Source organism: Maylandia zebra, linkage group LG10, assembly GCF_041146795.1.
Source record: "Maylandia zebra isolate NMK-2024a linkage group LG10, Mzebra_GT3a, whole genome shotgun sequence".
Lineage (NCBI taxonomy): Eukaryota > Metazoa > Chordata > Actinopteri > Cichliformes > Cichlidae > Maylandia > Maylandia zebra.
In genome coordinates, this window is record NC_135176.1 from 32,211,475 (window position 1) to 32,235,355 (window position 23,881).

Consider the following 23,881-nt stretch of genomic DNA (forward strand, 5'->3'; position numbering starts at 1 on the left):
AATTCCGTTTATTCACAGTATATTTTCTGTATCATTAACTGATATTTTCCGTTAATAGAAAAATTGAAATTTCTGTTTATATTACTATTTCCAAGCACTTCTTTTCACTGTAACTAATTAAATATAGTTCTTTATATCCTTAAACGTACATTTCTATGCAATTACAACCTAGTACACCATGTACTCAAAAATTCATAAATTAAAACTTAAATTAATTTGTGCTTCGTACACAACAACATTGGTACAATTAATGTTAAATATTCTTTTATTCTCCTTAACTCAAACACTATACTTAAATATAATGACAGCATCCATCTTGTCATAAAACTACTAAACAGCTGATACATGAACAAAATAACTCACAAGCTTTCAAATTTGAGCATTTTTATTTCCTTAAAATCAGGTTGCCCTCATGAAAATGTGTTTATTTACATTCATTCAAGTGGCTACCAAGTGTTTTCTTCAAACAGGACACCTGACAAACAAAAAATGTCATATTTAACGACATGTTCACATTTAATAATATCCAGAGTACCTTTTAGTTAGAATCACTGCCTTGTGGTAGTTTTGCCTCAGCCAAATGGTTAAGGTGTGGCTTACATCCATGTCTGTCCACTTATGATACAGTATACACATGTAGTCAGTTATAGCCAAACACCTTTGATTACTGAATTACTCACATTACTCACATAATTCACATTTGTGTGAACATTTGTCTGAGATTAACTCTTTGGGCTCTTTACCGTACAATATAACATACTTGAGTCAAAATTTGTTGACTGTTTAAGTGGTGCCACATGAATACAACTGAACAGATCTAAAGAAGATGTTCCTGAACTTTGGGTTTATTCGAACAGGACTGATGGATAACCACAGGACTTTTCCCCATATGATAACTACAACACATAATAAATTAAGACAGATTACTGTCCCAAACTTAAAGATAAAAGTGTATTTACGGGACTTGTTTTGTCAGTGAGGAGCAAAGTATAATTAGAAGTGCTTGTTCTGATGAAAAGTTAAACTGTAAACAGCAGCATAGTGAATAAGGATCTGTGTCCACGAATCCTCAGCAGTGACAACACTTAAACATCATAGTTCAAAATCCTTAATGCACACCTTTTTCTCCACGGTGTTCAAATTCTCTAAGCTGGTTAAGTAGAGGAAAAAGTCTGACATATTTCATGACCATTAAATGTTAGACAAGGCTCTGAAAACGAGGTTACAGTTACAAACAAAAACCTCTGCTAGTGCGCACAGACCCTAAATCACAACAAATAAGACAATAGTAAGACAAATTACTACAAAGTCTTGTTACCGCTCTTCATATAACAGTGTGACAAAGTCCTGAATGCAGCCTGCATGTTAGTACATCAAGGTCCATCTGAGCTTTAAGTAAAATACACTCAGCTTTTCCTTGGATTTTAAGAGTTGCTCAGTTCATACAGGAACTGCAGCAGTCGGAGTTAACGTGTCGCTGTGTTGCTCCTCCGTGTCAGCCATTGAGACTAGTTGCAATTTATTCTGAGGAAAAAAAGAGAAACAACAAGACATTTTTAAAAAGTTTGTATTTTTATCATTTTTTTTTACCTAGAGCATAAACAACATAAACAAAAAAAGGATTAGGGCTGTGCGATATGACGATATATATCAGATTACGATATAAAAATGTCTATCGTTTCATATTATACACTATTCTTTGTTTTGTGGTGTTGCAAAATAAACTGTTTACGGCAATATTTTTTTCATGGTTTTGATGGTCACTGTAGTTGCTATATTATTTCTTAAAGTTCTCTCCTTCTCTTATACTTAAAATAACCACACTATGGACGGACAAGTGACTGTTTTTACGCGTACTTTCGTTACCAACAATGAGGATAAAACCATCGTGTGGCTCCGCCGTCCGCTTGTTTATTTTCCACATAAACCTTTCACAATAAAGCTCAAGTTTCTGTTGAGACTTTTCAAACTAAACTGAAATGATATACATTATTCTCAAACATAAAATTTCAGAATATGCATCAAACAAATGACCTCAAATAAAAACATCAAGTAACTATAAATGGCGCTTACAGTCACCACGCAGATGAAGGCACAGAGAATACCAGCATGGCCAGCAAGGATGAGGCAGAACCAGAAGGACCAGTCAAAAGAAATCGAGGACCTTATTGTTAAATGAGGGGCTACCTCTGTAGCATGGACATGGTTTGGTTATGAAAAGTCTGACACGCCCCAGAAAACTGTACTATGCAAATTATGCCACAAACTGGTCCCCACCACCACTCGAACACGACAAACCTCTTTAACCACCTACACAAGAATCACATGAAAGAGTTTCGAGAGAGTTTACGAATGAAAAGCAAAAAAGAGTCGTCAGGTGCTCAAAATAATCCTTAGACTCAAACGTTAGAACAGGCTTTTCCTTGCAGCACGCCGTGTAATAAATAGAAAGAAAATGGCGGCCATTTAAACTCATGTCTAAAAATGTATAGTTTCATGCAACGGTCAAAACACTCGACTCCAGGTACACGACGCCCAACTGAAAACATTTCACATAAGTCGAGTTGCCCGAGAATCACAGAATTGACAGAAAATGCACTATTTTGTGATATATATCGTTATCAGGAGAGATACGTCTTATATTGGGATATGAGATTTTGGTCATATCACGCAGCCCTACAAAGGATTATAATTCACGTAGAGTTGCATACACATAACACCATTCTGTTGCAACAAAAGCAGTTTATAATTAAAGTAACATACATACCTTGAAAAACTAAATCAACCACAACATTAAACTCACCTTGTGTTTGTAGAGAAGGTGATCAGGGTTTTTCTTCATTTCCTGAGACCAGCTGCTCTGGATCATCACCAGCTTGTATCTTCATCTTTTTTTTCCACTCGGGGAAGTCTTTCCTTTTCTTGGCCATTGCTCTGCACTGGAAAACCAAAGTGTGTGATCAAAGGTGAAATAAGGGATATTTTTCCACTGCAGGACTTAAAGTGCTTCAAGTAGTGATAGCTGTTGATCCATTTCTCAAATAATCTGTAAGGATCTGGATTTTTAAGAAAGATACAAATATCTCTGCTTATATTTGGCTAAAAGCTTGATATAGACAAGGCATATAGAGCCCCTGCACACCAGCACTGCGCTTACATTATAGTTCAATCAAGAAATAGTTATTATTGATTTATTATTGAATTTTTTTAGTAATAATTTTTAGTATTTAATCACATTAGCACAGTGGGGTGACAAAAATATTCCACATACAAGAAATACTGCTCAGCATTTCATAAATTACATTTTCAACAAATGTTGGAGTAAAAACACAGTTACAGGGAAAATGTGTCTGTCTGTAAATATTAACTAAACATTTCTATGTGCTACAAAATAGACATACTGTAATTGTAAATGTGCTGAGGTGAAACTATACTTTCAATAATTTTACCACTACAGTCTGTTAACCACCGAAATAATCTATGCTGGTCAGCTAGCTAAAAGTCTTTACTTTAGCAGCCCAAATCAGAGGCTAACATTAGCATTTGCTAGCGTCAGCCAGGAAGGTCTGAGGCTTAAACTAGGGTTAGTGTAACTTTGCCTGAAACCCTTTAAAGTGTACAGTAGAGCCAACTGTAAAACACAGGTATTGATACAGTACTTATTAGAGTCTGAAGAAAATATAATCTGATCAAACATTATTCAGCTTTAAATATTGTTCAGCTTTAAAGTTACTGTGCAACTGTGTAATAAAAATGTGCTCACGACTTTGGCCTTGAGAGCGATAAGAAGCGATCGCCTCATCCTGCAGGTGAAAGATATCTGCAAGCGAAGAGACTAGAACACCCAAGGCCGCTTTCCTTTTATGGAGTTGTTTTTCTGCTAATGCAGCACTTTCCTCACAACCCCCTCCTGTAAGTTTTAGAGAATATATACCCATCCTCACAGCAAATATTAGGAATCTCTTGATGTGAGCTGTGTTGAGAAGTTGTCTCTGTCTCAATAAAAGTTCACTGATTCCCCATCTGCTGCAGGTGTCCGGTTGTCTTCATTCTCCGCCAGCCTGGTTAAGTCAATTCCTCCTTAACATCTAAAAGAACCTATTTAATGAAGGAAGACGGTTCACTTTGTGTTTAATATTATTCTATTGCTGTTGTTGTTTTTTTATATCCTTCAATTGGCGTCACGAACAGGATCCGCTCCAGGCCAAACTGGAACGGGGGGGAGGACATCAGCCGTGGTCTGAGTGAACGGAGTTTGGACAAAAGCTGTGTGCACACAAAAACAAGGTAAGCAGACCTTTTATTTCTGCTATATTGAACATTATAAAAATACTTAGTGTCCAAACTCCTAGTAATTCATAACCAAAATTGTCTGGCTTACTTAAGGCTTGTTGAGAATCAGACAAGTGAATAAGAGATAAGTGAATAAGAAATAAGTGAATAAGTGAATAAAGATAAGAGTGAACTGAGGTCTGACCACGGTTGCAGCCGACGGGTTGCTCTCCGGTGTCGGATAAATACCTCAGTGCAGGTCTGGGACCTTGAAAGGGTTTATTAGTAACGCCTTTCTAAACAAATTAAAAGGTTAAAGGCCTTGAGAATATTTTTTAGTAATATTCTCTAAACTACAGAAGGGTTAGGAAGGCCCAGAGGACTTTATTAGAAAAGATCCTCTAAAACTTAAAAAGGAGAAGTACTGGTTGGAGTCCAAAGGAGGGGTCCCTTTGATCAATAGGAGAAAACGGATCTCTTCTTAAAACCCCGATGATTTTAGTGTTTTAAATGTTTTGATGTTCTGTTTGATATTGGACACACATAAATACACGCTGAATGCTTGCTGTGGAACACTGGGCAGGACAGTTTGGTTCTCCGTTGTTCACAGATTACACAATTAAAGGAACTAGGTTCCTCTTTTGGTTAAAATAATACACCACACATAGAATTTTTTTACACATTTATTACATACATAAGGAGGGTAATGAGTGACTGCAGGTATTGTATGAAGTGTGAATGAGACGTGTGAACAAGGTGACAACCAACTAGCACCCCTATCAGGAAGCTCTAGGCAAGGTTACCCGCCAGACTCCGGTTTGGTAGAAGCCTGGTAACACCTGAAGGGATATTTCAGTGCTGACTCACCTTTAAAGCAGCGCCCCAGCTGTTAGTGCCTAACAGAGGCAGAAACCCAGCTGGCCCAAATTCTCCTTTAAAATCAATAAATAGAACATAAATTACCGGTGTGTGTAAATAAGTTGTATAAATCTGTTAGATCTGAAACTCCTGCTAAAAAACTTCCTCTCTACAACTCTTTTCTCTTCTCTCCCTCTTTCTCTCAGTTGGGATTCTGTGTGTGTATGTGTGCTGGAGAAATAAAAAAAAAGGAAAAGGGTCTCTCTCTCTGTCTCTGTGAGAGGAAAAAGGTGGGGGCCGAGTGAGCCCGCGGGGCCGAGCGGGTCCGCGGGAGCGAGCGTGTATGCTGTATGAGGAAGAAGGGAGTGAGAGGGAGCGAGTGAAAAGAGTAATCGAGTATTTGGTGATTTTTTTTTATTATTTCAGAGGCACTGGGTAAGAGTTTTGACTTTAGCTGTGAGAGTTGTGAAAAGAGCAGGTTTTTCTTTTGTTGTAGACTGTGAGTAATCGGTGTTTTTCTGCCTATTGTGCTGCGTGGAAGACACAGAAGTGTAGAAATGTTTGTGGTTTATCTTTGTTTGACGTTTTATATAGAGTTGGTTGATTCAGGGTGATTTCTCCCGTTTAAGGGAGGAGTTGCATTGTGGTTATGTTAAAGCTTTGCTGTAGGGGTATGTGTGTGATTTTGTGCTGGCTTCGCATGTTTAAATGGATGCATAGAAGTTTGTCAGTGAGAAATTGTTATGGTGGGGTTTTAAAGTTAGTAAAGAGTCAAACAACGCCCACTGTTTTAAAAAAGGCCCAAAACATCATAAAAGACACCTCACATCCTGGCCACTCCCTGTTCGAACTGTTGCCCTAAGGCAGACGGTACAGGGCAATCAGAGCAAAGACTAATAGACTCAAACACAGCTGTTATCCAACTGCAATAACACATCTGAATACTACAAAAATGTCCACCATGCCACTCTTGTGTTAATCTATGCACGGTCTGAAGCATGACGGTGGGAATACTTAGTATTTTAAGTATTCTATCTATTTTATTGATTGAATTTTATTGTTTTTTTTTATATTTGATATTACTAGGGATGATGCAATGATCGGGGACCATTCTTAATGTCGTCGGTCTCATGACAATGACAATAAAGTTTTTGATTTTGATTCTGATTCTGAAATACACCCTCCTCAAGAGTTCAATGATTTAGGCAGTTATGTTTATACAAATACTAAATGTATGTTTAGTGTCTTCATACAGGTGTTTTTTCTTAACCTGGAAGCCTGAGTACGGCAGCAGAAGACAGGCCAAGCTTTGGCTAAAATTCACGGCTGGACACCAGAGTTGTCCTCACCCCTCCCGGTAAAACAAAAAAGAGAGAATGTAGTTTGAGGCGGGTTTTTCTCGCTGAACTGCTCTGGGTGCTGTGTCCCTGAATCTCACCAGTGTTAACCTCTGGCGGAAGACATGGAGAAAAGGAAAAGATGTTCCTGGTAAATCACTGAAACAAATAAAACCACACACAACCAGAGAAAGATATGAGAAGGGTGAGGAACAGACACATGTGCGTGTTAGAGAAATACCTCGTTTGAGAAAAAGTTAAAGTAACCCATATACAGACGCACCCATACATGCAATGAAGAAACAGCTTACATACATGTGCACGTACATGCAAGGTTAAAGTAGCGACACTTAACATACACCTGTTTTTAAATGATATAGTTTATACATTACTGACAATTAAACGCTTTGGGTTGCAGGACAACAACGTAACGTCAAAAGACAAAGACACTGGTCTGAGGATTAAGTGAGGACACGACAAATTTAGTGGTTAAAAGGGTCGACTTGGGACATGTTTTTGTTGATTGTTTAAGACAAATGACTACTGAATGATAGGAAATTCCTTTTTAGGTTTCTAAACAGGATCTTAAGAATTTTAACACGTACCTGTGTTGTCCTGTCAACTTGAGGGGTTATGAGTTGATTATATGGAAAAAAAAAAAAAAAACAAAAACAAAAAAGGGGGGAGACGAGATCTCGTTGTTTCTCCCCTCTCGGGATAACACAGCCAACACAGCACAGCCAACACAACATCATTTTCCTGTTCGCCTGTTTTGTTTTGTTTTTGTTTTTTCTGAGAGCCGAAGCTGACCTGGACTCCTACCCTCCCCTCTACCATCGTTGCCCTCTCCGCGACCATCTTTGACCCTTTGACCCCTGAAGGCCACAGCAGCTGGACTCACAACAACAACTTGAGGATGTCAACAGTGCTGCAAAAGAGTGATCTCATGCAGCAGAGACGGAGAGCACTAAACCTAAAGCCCGTTTCACTACACGGGGGAAATTCCCAGGCTGCGTCAGCTGACAGAGCTGTGACGAGACGCGCATTAAGCCCGGAGGAAAAGGGACGGTGAGCAGAAGGATGCTGACCTCTGAGAAGAGCCGAACAGCAGAGCTGCAGAGGGCCGTGGAGCAAAGTAAGGACAACATAAACAGACCCAAAGAGGAGGGGAGGACCCTAGGCCATGCGTCAGGCCGCTGGTTTACCTAAACTACAGAACAGGAAGGTGATGAACACAAACATATACCAACACACGAACACACACTTCTGCATGCGCCTACTTAGAATGAAGGGAAACACACACATGAACACTTATGCACTTGTTGAGGGAGTAAAAACTGATACATACCCATGCACTAAAATCAAAATGTTGATTTAATTTACTAAGAAGTGACACACAATGCTCCAGCTGCTGCAATGAAGAATGCTTTACTGACAAAGGCTCAATGCTGCACACAACAAAGTCAAATACAGAATTTGCTATAATAATAAGCCCAGAGGGCATTTGTGTGGTCTGGGGAGCAGAGTCCGGAGCGGTTTGGTTATGAAAATGATGCCCGTGCGAGATATCTGGGGCTTAAGGCCTCGACTTAATTGTTTACTCTACACTAAAAAGAAAAGAAAACACTCTGAGCAGTGGTGCAGAGTGAAAACGAGGAATTAACAGTGTGAGTTTTATTTCAGAGCGCCACGTCATTGTGATGGAGATTTAATAAAGGAGGAACACACGGACAAAGAAGAAGAGAAGGGGGGGCAGCCCTTGAACGCGATTGCCTGAGGCATTAAAGTTCTGTACTAAATTCTGGTTTCCAGTGTGAGAAAAGTCACGCAGTGCCAGTAGTAGAGCTAGGTTGAGTGATGATTCTAAATTACTGTAAGTAAATCATCGTACACCGTTCAAGTTTCATGATAACGGGGATCTAGACTTTGTTGAACCCTAGGCAATTTGAACAGGTAAAAGTCGAGTGACCAAGTAGCAGTTGAATAAAAGTCATTGAATAAGTGTTGAAATAAACTGGCAGAATTAAGAGAATTAAAACATTTCAAGAGCTCAACTTACTTAATGGTTCAATTTTGTTTCACGAACGCAAAACATATAGGTTTATGAATATGAAAAGGTTGAGGTGGTGTTGATTTGACTCTGTGTAGGTTTAGGTTGGTATTTTTATTGATGGGAAGAATATTCAGTGACAAGTCCTAAGACCCGGGCGTCTGCATTCTGTTTTTGTTATTTTTCATTTTATTTTGTTTTATATTTACTGATTTTTGTTTGTGAATCTTTTCTTTAAGCAGATCTGCACATCGGAAATTACAAGCATTACACGTCGGCGAGAAAATTGTTGTAAGTGAGTTTCTCCGCATTGAAATGGGTTCTGGAGGAAACACTTGTGGGGACAATTAGAAACGAGAGTCCCTGTTTAAAAACGGATTCAGCGAGGTAATCCAAACTCAAGTTCTTGTTTCTTTTTGAGATGACGTCATTTTGCTGAGTGTGGAAACTAGATGCGACGACAGGTTCCACTATCAGCAAAGAACGGATGAATGGATGAAAGACTGGGAATAAAAACAAACGGACTGACTGGTAAAAGATGACAAGACTTGACCATGACTCAAGGTTAACCACCTCCACCTAGATAGGATAAAAGGGTGGATGAATTTATGTGGGTTTCTTTTACAGGAGTAGAAGGATGACAAAATATTCGAGGATGAGTGAACCTGTAAATGCCATTTTTGTGTCTTGTGTTGCTTACAGAGGTAACTGCGCAGCGTTACCATTTACATTTTCTTCCCTACAGGGTTACAGTTTTAATGTTTTTCTATTACAGGATTTCTGGGCGGATGTGTGAAGAAACGGTGTTTATGGGTTAGGAGTTGGGGATGCTATTACACTGTATTCTGGTGAGAGTGTTGGGGGAGACACACCCTGTCTTGAAAACTGTGATTCTTTTACAGGAAATGTTTTATAGCACCTATGGAATGAGGATGCCTGACTACGGTCAATGTGCTGCTAATGTTTGCTTTGCTTTGGGGAGAGGGGTGCAGTAGAAAACAGACAAGTGACATGAAAACAAGTAATAATAACAAATAACAAATTTGGGGACAGTTTGACCTAGAGCCCACTAACTGGCCATTAGGGGCTCTCGCTCTCTCTCTCTCTCGCTCTCTCTCTCTCTCTCTCTCTCTCTCTCTCTCTAGGAATAACATTGCCCAAAGGGTGAATAAAGCAAATTGTGGCAATAATAGTGATTTAATGATTGGAGAAACCTGAACATGATACTTGTCTGTTGAGCTGAATCGTTTATTACTCTTATGATTTTCCGGTGGGACTATGAAGATTTTTTGGTACAGATTGCAGGTTGTTGCTCTTTAACTCCTAGAACACGCCCTTGGCGAGGTGGGGGGAACTGGACCACCTTTCTGTGCTTCATCATCCTCTATTAGACGACATCCAAGCTAAGTAAACATGTCTTGGCCCTTTCCCCCTGAAATGACAGGCAGGCAAAGATGTTGCGTCTTTGTTTGCTTCCTGGCCCTGGGTCTCATTCCCATTGGCATAATCCTGATCTGTGAAGGGCCCCCGACACTTCTGACACCTTCAAGTTCAAAAGCTTCGCCCCCTTCTGACAGTCCCAATCTGACAAATGTAGCCCCTAGGGTCTTGCCCACCACTTCCTCTCCAGTTTTGCCCACGCCCGATCCATTTAGAAAGAAACGAGACACGGTTACCTCCTCGCCAACGGATGATGAAAACTCTGATCGTGAGGGTGACGAACATTATCGTCTTTCTCTTGTTTAAATTCTTCTAGAATGGTTGTTTCTCTGTGGTGTTTTGTATTAGGCTTGTTATTAATTGTTTCCCTCACCCACTTCCTCTTGAAGGATATATCTGGTTGAACTGTGTCTGGTCGGGTTGTGAGGGTTAAGCGATGTTCTCAGGGTCTCCGGACTTAAGCCTGAGCGAATGTGTACTCCCACCACTGGATATAAATTGTTTTTTTCCACACCCCTTCCTCACGTTTTACCATATTCACTTTTGAATGTCCTTAGCAGTTACCGTTCTGAGTTTATTTTACGGTTGATTTATTCTTTCACATTTTCACGTTTATATCTCTCATTATTATAGTATACTCTGTACTCTCCACATTTTTATCATTACTTATGTTTTTTGGTTGCTGGGTTACAGGAACTGTTAATTTTGTGTCACTACCCTGGTTGCACTAACTCGTTGTATCCGTGTGTGCAGGACAGCTGTTACTGCTTTCGTCGGGAACCGAGACTGCTTGCAGCCGACCCCTGGGCAGGGTGGTGCCTGGACTCTTTTCTCCTCATCTGCAATGACAGATAAAGACAAATGATAAGACCCGAGGAGTTTTTCGAGCCAGGCTTCGACACGTCTCTGTGTTCCTTTGAATGTTACTTATTTTTGTGTGTTGACCCATTTAAGATGGGTCAAAAGGGGGATTTGAAGAAAATATAATCTGATCAAACATTATTCAGCTTTAAATATTGTTCAGCTTTAAAGTTACTGTGCAACTGTGTAATAAAAATGTGCTCACGACTTTGGCCTTGAGAGCGATAAGAAGCGATCGCCTCATCCTGCAGGTGAAAGATATCTGCAAGCGAAGAGACTAGAACACCCAAGGCCGCTTTCCTTTTATGGAGTTGTTTTTCTGCTAATGCAGCACTTTCCTCACAACCCCCTCCTGTAAGTTTTAGAGAATATATACCCATCCTCACAGCAAATATTAGGAATCTCTTGATGTGAGCTGTGTTGAGAAGTTGTCTCTGTCTCAATAAAAGTTCACTGATTCCCCATCTGCTGCAGGTGTCCGGTTGTCTTCATTCTCCGCCAGCCTGGTTAAGTCAATTCCTCCTTAACATCTAAAAGAACCTATTTAATGAAGGAAGACGGTTCACTTTGTGTTTAATATTATTCTATTGCTGTTGTTGTTTTTTTATATCCTTCAAGTCCTAGAATAATTTCTAGAACCATGAAGTTCTCACTTTCCCAGTTATCCACATCGCTGACTTTCGCTAATTAGCTAGTTAGCAGTCACAGCTGTGTAATACCCAGAGAGACACAGACAGCTAACTATAATATTTATGAAAACTGGTTCAGCCACTGAAGGGCAAAACTGGTGGTATCACAGTAAAAATTATTTTAACATTAACTAAAATAAAGCTTAAGTCATGTTAAACCTAAATAACAATTATTTTAAAAAATGAGTCAGCAAAATATTCCTGACTTGTCTGGAGACAGCCGAAACCAGTTAACAAATAAATTAACAATTCTTTCTAAATAAGAACACGGAGTCTTTTGAAAAACATTATTTTAATAAAACGAAACATGAGTTTTAATACTTACCACAGAAATTTGAAGGCAGTTTCTCCAACTTCAGAATCCAAAATCCAGATGAAGCCTGAAAGAAGCCTAATGGCTGCTCTTGCGCTTACTTTTCCCTCCTTTTCAGGTTCTTTTTCCCACAATGCATTGCAGTAGTTGAGAAATACAGAAAAATACCTGTAAATGACTAATACGGAAAATTCCTTCACGTTTATACAGTAGATTGTACTGTATTTTTACGGATTTTTTTTACAGTGTATATATATATATAAAACACCCAGCACGCCCCTGCGGGCGGTTTATCCTTCAAGCTCGGGTCCTCTACCAGAGGCCTGGGAGCTTGAGGGTCCTGCGCAGTATCTTAGCTGTTCCCAGGACTGCGCTCTTCTGGACAGAGATCTGCGATGTTGTTCCCGGGATCTGCTGGAGCCACTCGCCTAGTTTGGGAGTCACCGCACCTAGTGCTCCGATTACCACGGGGACCACCGTTACCTTCACCCTCCACATCCTCTCGAGCTCTTCTCTGAGCCCTTGGTATTTCTCCAGCTTCTCGTGTTCCTTCTTCCTGATATTGCTGTCATTCGGAACCGCTACATCGATCACTACGGCCGTCTTCTTCTGTTTGTCTACCACCACTATGTCCGGTTGGTTAGCCACCACCATTTTGTCCGTCTGTATCTGGAAGTCCCACAGGATCTTAGCTCGGTCATTCTCCACCACCCTTGGGGGCATCTCCCATTTTGACCTCGGGACTTCCAGGTTATACTCGGCACAGATGTTCCTGTACACTATGCCGGCCACTTGGTTATGGCGTTCCATGTATGCCTTGCCTGCTAGCATCTTGCACCCTGCTGTTATGTGCTGGATTGTCTCTGGGGCATCTTTACACAGCCTGCACCTGGGGTCTTGCCTGGTGTGATAGACCCCAGCCTCTATGGATCTTGTGCTCAGAGCTTGTTCTTGTGCTGCCATGATTAGTGCCTCTGTGCTGTCTTTCAGTCCAGCTTTGTCCAGCCACTGGTAGGATTTCTGGATATCAGCCACCTCCTCTATCTGCCGGTGGTACATACCGTGCAGGGGCCTGTCCTTCCATGATGGTTCCTCGTCTCCCTCCTCTTTCTCTTTCTACAAAGAGCTTAGAAATGACTTCAATGAAATAAATAAATAGTCAGTTAAGGGAACCGAGACGCAGAGAGATGACGGGAAGGAGAGGCATGGAAACATAAGGAGAAGAACATAGGAACAGAAAAGGGAAAGAAGACACAAGGACACACACATAAACAGACACACAGAGGACAAACACACAAGGGGAAGCTACTAATCAAGAAACTGATCTTAATAAACTAAGCAAACTAACTTTGTGTGATTCAGTCCCATGAAAATGCTGATAGTTTAGCTCAGGATAAACAGGTCAGCTTGTGTTGGGCTGGTGCTCAGTGTCCTAAATAACAGATTCAAGCTGAGAGCGTTCATCAGAACTTAGAAGTGAATAACATTTGTATTCTCATGTACTAGTATTCGTTTTTTTTTTTACACAGCAGAAGTTACCTGTGCATAGAAATAGGTGGTAGAATAGTTCTTCAAGGAGCTGCTTTCTACTTTTTTACTCTGAGTACATTTCAGTACTTTTTCCACTTTTACTGAAATGTTGGTTTAACTGTAGTATCTGTACTTCTACGTACAGAATGTGCACTTGTGCCACCTCTGCTGGTCAGTCTGCGGTTACTGAGGTTTTTTCATCCTTAAAATTTAGTACACAAAAGAATCTTTTTTTCAGGATCTTGGAGTAAATAAAAGAAAAGCAAACTCATGAATTATAGATAATAGATAGATAATAATCTGCGGACGGAAAGAAAAACAGACACTCGTGTTTCTCTCTGGCTGTGGGCGACAGTCAGCTGATTTCAGTTTGGAGGAGGCGGAGGAAAATGGTGGAGCTGTTTACAGATGTTAAGGAGAGGAGACACGGACGTTACTTTGGTTTTTACCGCATGGAAGGAGCAGAGCTGCGTTCAGCTGTTGTGTTCGTAGGTGAGCAAACACTGATGATAATAAAGGAAAACTTTGTTTGTGTCCTCAGGATTCGTCTTGGTGTGTGTGGCCTCAGGTTTGTACTGTTAACTGGTAATTATGTAACAGCGAGTTTCAGCTAATGATAGAGAAACAAATGACTTTCTGGCGAGTAATTAAATTACATCCATTACTTTGACGACGAGCAACGAGATCACAAGGAATAAAAGGCCTGTTGGGAAGAAAGTATAATAAAAGTAAGTGTTTGGACTTCAGTGAGCAGCACAGACTCGGGATGTGTGTTAGACTGTTAAAACAGAAAGTTCTTACTGGGAGGAGACAAATCCCCCTGGAAACCTTCGTGTGACGTGCCGTGAATAGTTTACTCAGTAAACATCACACAGTTGTTAAAACTTATTGAGCGTGTGTAACGGAGGCATTTGTGATTTAACACAGGTGTTATTCTAGAAGGGAAACCCTCCTCAAAAACGGACCGAGCAGTGGAGCAGCCAAGGGAATGCACTGAATTAAAAACTGTATCACTAAAATATAATTTATTATACAAACAGTTAAAAATGCAAAAGCAATTAAAACAACCCTGGCCAAGGGGTAACACAATAAAAATCAATAAAACACAACATTAAAAGTCCAGTGGCATCCGCCACGGTAAAAAAAAAAAAGTCACAAATAACTAAGAAATCCAGCGAAGTGATGTAAAAGGGAAACCCAGCGGAGTCCTCGCCTTCCTCCCCGCATTCGCGTCCCGGTACGCTGAAGAAAGGGAGGGAGCGGCAGTCACTATTCTTTTTCAGGCAGTTTTCATTCGTAAAAAGGGGATAAGTCGAAGACTTACCCCGGGTGGGCAGAGCTCTCAACTCCGCCCGCCGCTTCTTTAAAACTGCAAATCGGCACCAGCTGTCTCGCCGCCTCTGCTCTCCCGCAGTGCACAAGCTGGGCTCTCGTTGCTACTGTCGTCCGACTGTTCGCTCCGCGTCCCTAGTCGCTGGTGCTGTATCGTTCTCCCCGAACGCCAAGCTCCACCAGCCCCTTTGGCTTGCAGGCGCCGCCGCCTGGCACCACTCACTCCTGGCCGTCTCTCAAGCCTACTGCTCAAGTCTCCCAGGCCCTCTTATTGGCCTCTCTGGGACCTCCCAGGTGTGATCAGATTTATAATCAGGTAGGGGTGGAGTCTTTCCAGGACAAGTCACCAATAAATACCATAAAAACATGCAGTAAAACTCATACAAATAAACCAGTGTACAATATTAAAATAGGTAAAACACAGCAAAACATACATAGTAAAAAAAACCCTAAATAACTTGTCCCTTTTCACCCCGTGACACGTGCAGGCGTGGATACTAACCACTATACTAACACGGAAAGCCGTGGTCAGCTGAGCTGCAGAAGAAAGCTGAGTTCTGTCGTTTTTGATCACGATAGTGAACACTGAGCAACGCTGTCGCTGTTTCACTGTTACTTTGATATTTACCATGAAACGACCACTTACCTGTGACACTCACACAAACTCACACCTGAGCCTTCATATGTGATCTGTCCTCATTCGTCCTGCGCTCGTTTCCAAATCATATTCATTGGACAGGTTACATAAAGATACTGAGGCGTCAGAAACAAGGGAAACAATGTTGTTTCAGGAAACATGAAACTCCTACAGGTGTAGGTGTGTGCTGTCGTTGTTGTTTCAGAATTCACTTAAAAGAAAAAAAGATTGAAATTAACGTTTCCGCCCGGTTTTCAAACCGGGGACGTAATAACCACTACACTACGGAAACTTGGCGTACTCGGACGCATCACTTCCGGTCACAGGCGTCAAATTGAGCTTCAGTTGTAGTTCTATTCCCTGCAAGTGTGTGTGTGTATATGTACAGGTGTGTGTATTTGGCTAAAGGTTTTGCTGGTGTCACGGCTGAGCAGCCGGTGCGTTTCAGATGTGAACCCAAACGCAGACACAGGAGAAGAGAGCTTGAATTCCAACAAAAGGCGAGCCTTTATTTGGCTGATTGCAGGTGGCAAAACATGAAACTAAGGAAACAAAGAAGACTGAGCACTGTGTAACTAAAAGACTATGAAACACAGTGAAAACAAAAACCTATGACTGAGCGATAACAGACGACGCGACGCTGAACACAGGAAGTCCGAGGACTTAAATACCAGTGTTGGGTAAGTTACTTTAAATTAGTAACTTAGTTACATTACTAGTTACTTCTATCAAAAGTAACTGAGTTACTTGAAGTTACTCGTTACTTTCAGAGTAACTAGTTACTAGGGAAAGTAACTTTGGTTTTACTCAGAATTCTCTTGTTAATGTGTTGCTTCCATAACTTTGCCAGTCTTCTTTGCTTACTTGCCACAGTGCACTGTGCCACCTACCAATAGAAAGGAAAAAATAATGTGCATATTTCCACGAGAGAAATCCCACGCCTGGACCGTCATTGACTGCTGCCATGATTCTAGCCTACGTCACAGAGTCATGTGAGCTTTTTACATCCAACACAAAAACTGCAGTCGTGGTGCTTTCGATTGTACTCAGAACTCAGAAATTCTGCCTTCTGAATAGGAAGATGTAGGTAACACCAGACTGCAGAATAGCTGCATACAGGGCTGGACTGGGACAGAAAATTGGCCCGGACATTTTGACTAGAGACCGGCCCACCAATATAGGAAAAATCATAAAGCTTTTGAATGAAAATAAACACTGTTGTGACAGTGATGTTCACTGTTCTGATGGTATATATGTATCAATCTATCAATCGTTTGTTGTAAGACTCAGATAATTATTATTTTAAAAGCGAGACATTTTAAATGAGAATAAGAAAGAAAAGTATTTCTTTGTGCCCCCCTCTCCCTTTTAATGCCCTACATGGACCTCTGGCAACACTTTGCTAGATCCGCACCTGCACAGTTATGAGCTGTGAGCTACTTAGAAAAGGATCCTGGGGTTATTTGTCTCTCAGAAACAGTTCATAACTTCAACTCATTCATGTCACCTAAAAGGTAAACCTGTTTCTCCATCACAGGTGGTTTCCTCTTTCTGGGGCAAAGAGAGACAAGAGAGAAAAGCCGATCAGCTGATCATTGATCAGTTTCATGATTGAAGTAGAAACAGGAGAGGGAGGGAAGAGAAAGAGAGAAGAAGAGACAGCTGCAGCGTAAACACAGAATAACTCCAGCTTTGTGCCTTTTTCATTGTAGCTGAAGTTCGGGACAAACTGTTCCTTTTCACCTCAATACGAAACGCGTAATATTTTCTCTGAATACGAGACGATTCCGTTTTTTACGGGACGGTTGGCAACTCTAATAATTAACCGTATGAACAAAATAAAGTTCAACATCATTAACTTCATAGCACCACCCAGCTGTATAGAAACTCCGTCATGCTAGCTAGTACGCAGTACGAAAACGTCAGCATAACGAAAATAAACTCCACCTAAACTTGGTTCATATCTGACCCAGAGAGACTGCAGGTTATAACTTCTTACCTGAAGTTCAGTTCACCTGACACTCGGACCAGCGGCCGCTTCGGGTCTCTCCTCTTGCCTCCCTTTTCCTTCGTCCACCTGCTGGCTTCCACCACTTGCTAATGTTATTGAATCTGTGGAAGCTCCGCGATAGCCACCACACGAAGTAACGAATAACGAGCCTATCTAAATCCCAGTAACGAGTAACGCGTTCCTGGTTTTGGCATAATAACTAGTTACCGTGCTCGTTACCACAATAATAACGTAGTTACTGTAACGCGTTACTTAATAACGCGTTAGTCCCAACACTGTTAAATACACACATGAGGTGATCAGGAGAAGTGGAGACACATGAGGACACAGCTGACTAGAAATAAACATAATGACAACACAGAGGACAGTAAAACTAACCACATGAACACAGAACACTCACAATCTATTTCAAAATAAAACAGGAAACTAGACATGACAACACTAAGCCTACAGACCTAAAAACACATAATAAACTAGACAAGAATCCAAACATGGAAACCAAGGAAACAATAAATAATGGCTGCCTTTAAACTAAACTAAATAGGAATAACACACGATCACAAAGCTAACATGAGAAGAATACAAAAATGAACTCAGAGCATTGGGTCAGAGGCCCAGGCTGTGACAGCTTGTTTCTCCTTTCAGATCAAATCAAACACACTGAGAGCTCCTCGCCTTTGCACAGCAGCGTGGACTCTGTGGGTCTCAGCTAATAACTGAGCTCCTTCCTTTGCGTCTCCTCTCCGAGTTATTTTTGTTTGTGATATTTGGTTTTATTGAGAGATGTCGTTCATCTTTTTGCTGCTGTAACAGGGTCACTTCTCGTTTTCTGATCATACTGTCTGTGTTTCCAGCTTTTTCAAAGAGGAAAGTCTTCAGCCTAATCATCAAACTTATAGGAGCATGAAAGCTTTGTCCCAGTTGGGTCCAGAAGACAAACCCAGTGCCTGACATATACCGAGCTGTCAGAGCTGCTCTCCACATCAGCAGAGCGACACTGACGGTCTGGACTGTCTGTTTGATCGACATCATCCAAATCGGATCATGCAGAGACAAGGAAACATCAAAGAACAAAAACATTATAAAGCGAGGCATTTAAAGCTGAATGATTTGAAACAGGAAGCTCAAGATACTCATTTGTACAAGAAGTACCTCTACAAAGACGACATCCCTCCGTACCCCGGACCTGGAGAGGTTTCACTTGAGTTTCATGTGTCTCGGCTGAAACACGACACATACAGATTAGAAGAGATCAAGAATGACGGAGGCTTCAAGGATCCAAAGAGCGGCTCAGAGGATCCAGACAGACTGTCCCTGGTGTGGTGGAGTCTGGCTGTGGCACCAGAGGAGATCCAATCAGCTGAGAGGAGGCTCCTGGAGGAGGCCTTCCCAAACCGGACCGAGGAGCAGGTCCGGAGGCAGCAGAGCTTCCTGTGGAAGTTCGCCTCCTCTCCAGCCTTCAGTGAGAAGTCCAGGTATGGATCGTACCGCTTCACCTTCACGGTGCAGGAGGTGCTGGAGGCCTACAGCAAGCAGGTACGGACTCCTTCACTGTAAATTAACACTTACAGAAGAGTTCAATAAAGTTTCAACTTTTTAAACTTGATTTTGTCAGTAGTTTGTCAGCACCACCTCAGTGGAACATTTTGTGTATTATGTGTTTGATTGAGACACTAAACAACCAGAAAATCACATTAAAAAACTGCAGAAAATGATTTAAATGAAATAGCAATAAATGAAATGATCATTTAAAACTGCATTTTGTATTTATTTGCTATAGGAGCCATATAGAGTGTGGTGAAAAGGTAGTGTGTGTATGGTGTTGCATGTCTATTCCTGGGATTGTGGTTGGCACTCCTGTCATGTGTCAGCTGTTTAATGAATGAGTAGGAAATATATTCAGCTGGTTACATGAAGAATGGGTGAATAGGGAGAGTGTATTTGTGCAATAAATGCTCAAGAAAATGTTTGGAAACTGGATCGTTTATTGGTTTGTTTTAGAGCGAGTCACCAAAGAGGTACTCATACTTCAACCTCGAAATGGCTTAATCGATGTCACTCAAGCCTTTTGGGTTCTCTTTGTCTGATGATCTAAAGAACTTGGAAAGAAAAGCGAATGGACTCCACTGAGTTTCTTGAAGATGTTTCACACTCAGACAAAACCTGGTTCATTCCAAGGACAAAACTCCCAAACACAAACTCAACAATGTAGTGTATGCTGTACATTGCGGCGAGCAATGCTCAGAGTTCTACGTTTTTGAGATCCTTCCCAGATGCTTCCACACCCACTCACATCTTGGGTCCTTTGTTCCCAGTAAGTCACATGATAGGGTGTGACAAGGTCTCACAATGGGTTCACCTGAAACCCTGGCTGATTGTGACATACACCTGTTTTCACACTTTGACTCGTGTGATTAGGCAGAGGATCAATAGGGGGTCCATGACCCTCTTAGGGACACTCCCACTAGGTCTTAAAATCTGGGACTCTACATCATTTGCTCATAGAACTGAAAAAGCTTCTCGGATGAGAGGTGAAACGTCTTCAAGAAACGTAAAGAAGTTCAGATGCCTTTCCAAGCTCCTTAGACTACCATGACCTGGATGACTGAGAACCTACAAAGACCAATTTGACTGATGATCCAAAACATTTAAGTGTGACAAATAAATATGCAAAAGAACGGAGAAAAGCACAATTTTTTCCTCTTCCAGTTTTGCTCCGGCACCCTGCCTGTCGTGCGTGTTCTCAGGACTTCCCTGTACAGACAGGAAGTGATGTATACTGTGCTGGTCCACAGCTCAGCCAATGACAAGCTCTTCACTGAGTATCCCATCCTGTCCAATGCTCCAAACACCATCTGTGCTTATAGGGACGGATGCTTCATCTGGAACCCCGAAGCCATGTGTGAGAAACACTGGTAAAAACAGATGTTACCACACACACACACACACACACACACACACACACACACACACACACACACACACTAATCATTCTATTAAAAACCAGTAAAATCTGAAAATCTCCTCAGACTCTCAGAATCAGCTGAGTTTCTTTGTATGTACCAAAAGTCAGGCAACATTTGGTGTATGTTACCTGATCTTATGAAGACACAAGGGAAAAAACCAAGGTCAATCCCCCCATGTATGCTGGTGTCGTGTAACTCTGACAGCATAAAGGTGTAGAGATGGCACGATACCACTTTTTTATGTCCGATACCGATATCATAAATTTGGATATCGGCTGATACTGATATGAATCCGATATAGTGTGTTTTTTAATCAATAAAACTGTTTTTTTAATATCTTGCTGCATTTTGTATAAGTTCATACTCACGTTTAAAACCCCCCCACTAAAGCTATTCTGTTATACCTGTATGCAAAAAATACACTGCACCCAAAAAGAGTAAGCAACCTAACTAATAGGGTTGCAAACTCCCAGAAAAAAAAAAAATAGGGAACCACCCCCACCCTCCACCTCATGATGCTTAATCGACGTAATCAACTTTAATTTGATGCAGTGTGAAAAAAAATGCACAGAAATCAATTATTTTTCAAGAATAATTAAATAGATTCAACATATTTCTTCAACAGAACTGCAGACTGCACAGATGGTACCTTCCCAAAGGAAAAAGTAGTATAGCTTACTAGGGTATATTAGACTTAATAGTTACTATATACAGTAATGGACTTTTACATCAGATTAAAACTTTGGGTGTAAGATTCAGATAATTATTTATTAAACGCTAGATATTTTAAAGGAGAATAAGAAAGAAAAGTATGTCTTTGTGCCCCTTTTCCCTCTTCATGCCCTATCGGCCCCCCTGGCTAAACTTTGCTAGATCCGCCCCTGCACAGTTACCAGCCGTCAGCTACGTAGAAAAAGATCCTGGTGTAGAAAGTAAATAAATTCTAACAACAGCTTATCAAGCTTAAACGTGCTGCTGATGTTCAGCCGCTGGTTTCCTCTTTCGGGTGCAAAGTGGACCAAAAACAAAGAAGAGAGAAAAGCCGATCAGCTGATCATTGATCAGTTTCATGATTGAAGTAGCAGCAGGAGAGGGAGGGAGAGGCAGTCGCTCCATATATCGGTTGTTAAGCTTAATGCTGGAATGCTTTACAAACATTCAGAGATGAACTTACACACTTGTTTTACATCTCTCTGGTATAACTTTCTCGTAGATAAAATGCGGTTTGGTAGCGACGCTACAAATACACACAGCCGCTCTATCACGTGACCACACTGCTCCGACGTGCTACGGTTATGAGCCGAGTTACGCCATGTCGCAAGTTTTGTGAGGTGGTTTTTTGATATTTAATGGATCGGATTACATTTTTTATTTCTCTCCGATATCCGATCCAGTAATTTAGGTCAGTATCAGACTGATACCGATACGTAATATCGGATCGGTCCATCTCTATAAAGGTGACACTTTTAAAAATACTGAAGTTAAACTTTGAGGATTCTGAGGGCGTCTGCTGGGAGCTCAGACTTGATTGGTGTGTATGTGGAATGACCCTAATGACCCCACCACATGACCTTTAACACTGTGAACTTATTCAGATGCTGCTTCCTCTCAGGTATGAGCTGATCCAAAGACGTGAGGAGAACCTGATGGATGCTGAGGAGGTCACTGGGAACGTTCAGTTTTATGTTTGGGACTACGTCGCCATTGCCCTGCATGTGGAGGGCGGACAGGTATCTTCAGTGCTCGTCCTCCTCACTCCTCACACACCTGAAGATTTCCACATCAGGGATATTTTGTTTGTTTAATCATCTTAAAGCTGGAAGAAGCTTTTCTCTCCACTGGAGGAGAATTTTTCTCTTTCTGAGTTTCGCAGGCAACAAATTAATAATTGAAACTCAGTTTCTTGTCTTTGTGTGTTTATGCCAGTGTTAGGGTGTGTTTGGAGGTGTAAATACTGTCACGAACAGTGCGAGGATGGATGTAACACAGCGGGAGTCACACAGGGCAGGGCCTTCTAAAAGAAGGAGAATTAGCTATGGAGTGGAAACTGAGGCAGGGAGTCTGTAAAATGATAGGAAAGTTTATATTGGTTCATGAACTTGAGCAGCAACAGAGGGGAGGAAGCGCTCTGTGGGAGTCAGAGAATTGCGGGCCTCCAGGGGTGAGGTGATTGATGGTGGAGAACTGGAGGGCAGGCAGGTAAGTTCCATTTCTTTCTAGGTAATTATCTAAAAAAAATCTGGAGTCGTTGTAAAACAGCTAACTGATCATCTGCAGAGGAATGGCTTACTTGAAGAGCATTAGTCAGGTTTCAGAGCTCATCACAGAAACAGCTTTAGTGAAGGTTATAAATGATACAAATGACAATATATTAGGCATGGTACTACAAGGGGATTGGAAAAAAATATCTTATGGCGTCTGACAGTGGACTCATCTCATGTGCAGTGGTTTGTATCATGTCTATCTAATAAACTCCAATTTGTTCATGTAAATGGAGAGTCCTCTTCACACACTAAGATTAATTATGGAGTTCCACAGGGTTCAGTGCTAGGACCGGTTCTATTTACATTATACATGCTTCCCTTAGGCAGCATCATCAGAAGACATAGCATACATTTTCACTGCTATGCAGATGACACCCAGCTCTATCTGTCCATGAAGCCAGATCACACACACCAATTAGTTAAACTGCAGGAATGTCTTTTTTTTTTGCACCTGTCCCATTTGGTTCTTTAGCCATCAGAATTACTGTCTGAAGGCCAAGAAAGATGCCCAATGGATTTACGTTACTAAGTGGATCATCATGGCCTTGCCATATTGGTCCATTTGATTGACCTTTATTATTATTATGTTGTTATTTTATTTTCAGTTGTTACAGACGGGACAGACATGAATGGGGGATAGAAAAGGGAGAAAGAAAGAGAGGGAGGAAAAGAAAAACAGAGGGGACGAGGGACAGTGAGAAAAACCACTTAAAAAAATCACCTGGATCTAGGGCTGTTCGATATAACGATATATATCGGATGACGATATAAAAACGTCTATCGTTTCATTTTATGCTATCGTTTGTTTCGTGGTGTCGCAAAATAAGCTGTTTACGGCAATATTTTTTTCATGGTTTTGATGGTCACTGTAGTGGTTATATTAATTTCTCAAAGTTCTCTTATATTTAATTAACCACACTACAGACGGACAAGTGACTGTTTTTATGCGTTGTCGTTAGCAACAACGACGGTAACACCATCGCGTGTCCGCTTGTTTATGTTCCACATAAACCTTTCACAATAAAGCTCAAGATCCTGTTGAGACTTTTCAAAATAAACTGAATCACATGAAAGAGCAGATTATTTAGGATGAGAAGTAAAAAAAGAGCCGTCAGGTGCTAAAAAATAAACCTTAGACTCAAACATTAGAACAGGCTTTTCCCCGCAGCACGCCGTGTAATAAATACTCACAAAGAAAACGGCGGCCGTTACAACTTATGTCTAAAAATGTATCGTTTCATGCATCGGTTAAAACACTGGACTCCAGCTACACGACGCCCAGCTGGAAACACTTCCCGCAAGTCGAGCTGCCCGAGATTCA

At 41.1% G+C, this 23,881-nt stretch overlaps 1 protein-coding gene and 2 long non-coding RNA genes across 4 annotated transcripts in view; 2 read left to right on the forward strand and 1 right to left on the reverse strand.

Moving 5' to 3' along the window:
- Positions 1–999: 999 nt before the first annotated feature.
- On the reverse strand, positions 1,000–12,078 carry LOC112435368 (uncharacterized). The gene is made up of 3 exons (XR_003024578.2): positions 11,833–12,078; positions 2,804–2,939; positions 1,000–1,524 (listed from the first exon to the last, which is right to left on the reverse strand). It is a non-coding gene; the product is annotated as an uncharacterized LOC112435368 (long non-coding RNA).
- LOC112430693 (uncharacterized) lies at positions 3,667–11,282 on the forward strand. The gene is made up of 2 exons (XR_003022136.2): positions 3,667–4,064; positions 4,192–11,282. It is a non-coding gene; the product is annotated as an uncharacterized LOC112430693 (long non-coding RNA).
- Positions 12,079–13,609: 1,531 nt separating the features above from the next.
- LOC101466642 (uncharacterized) overlaps positions 13,610–23,881 on the forward strand; it is a 34,770-nt gene continuing 24,498 nt past the window's right edge. For both annotated transcript variants that reach the window (XM_076889446.1, XM_004556854.4), the window contains exons 1-4: positions 13,610–13,842; positions 18,185–18,866; positions 20,040–20,245; positions 21,909–22,026. In XM_076889446.1, coding sequence (XP_076745561.1) covers positions 18,375–18,866; positions 20,040–20,245; positions 21,909–22,026 — 816 coding nt within the window. In that variant the 5' untranslated portion in view covers positions 13,610–13,842; positions 18,185–18,374. The remainder of the gene's footprint in view (positions 13,843–18,184; positions 18,867–20,039; positions 20,246–21,908; positions 22,027–23,881) is intronic.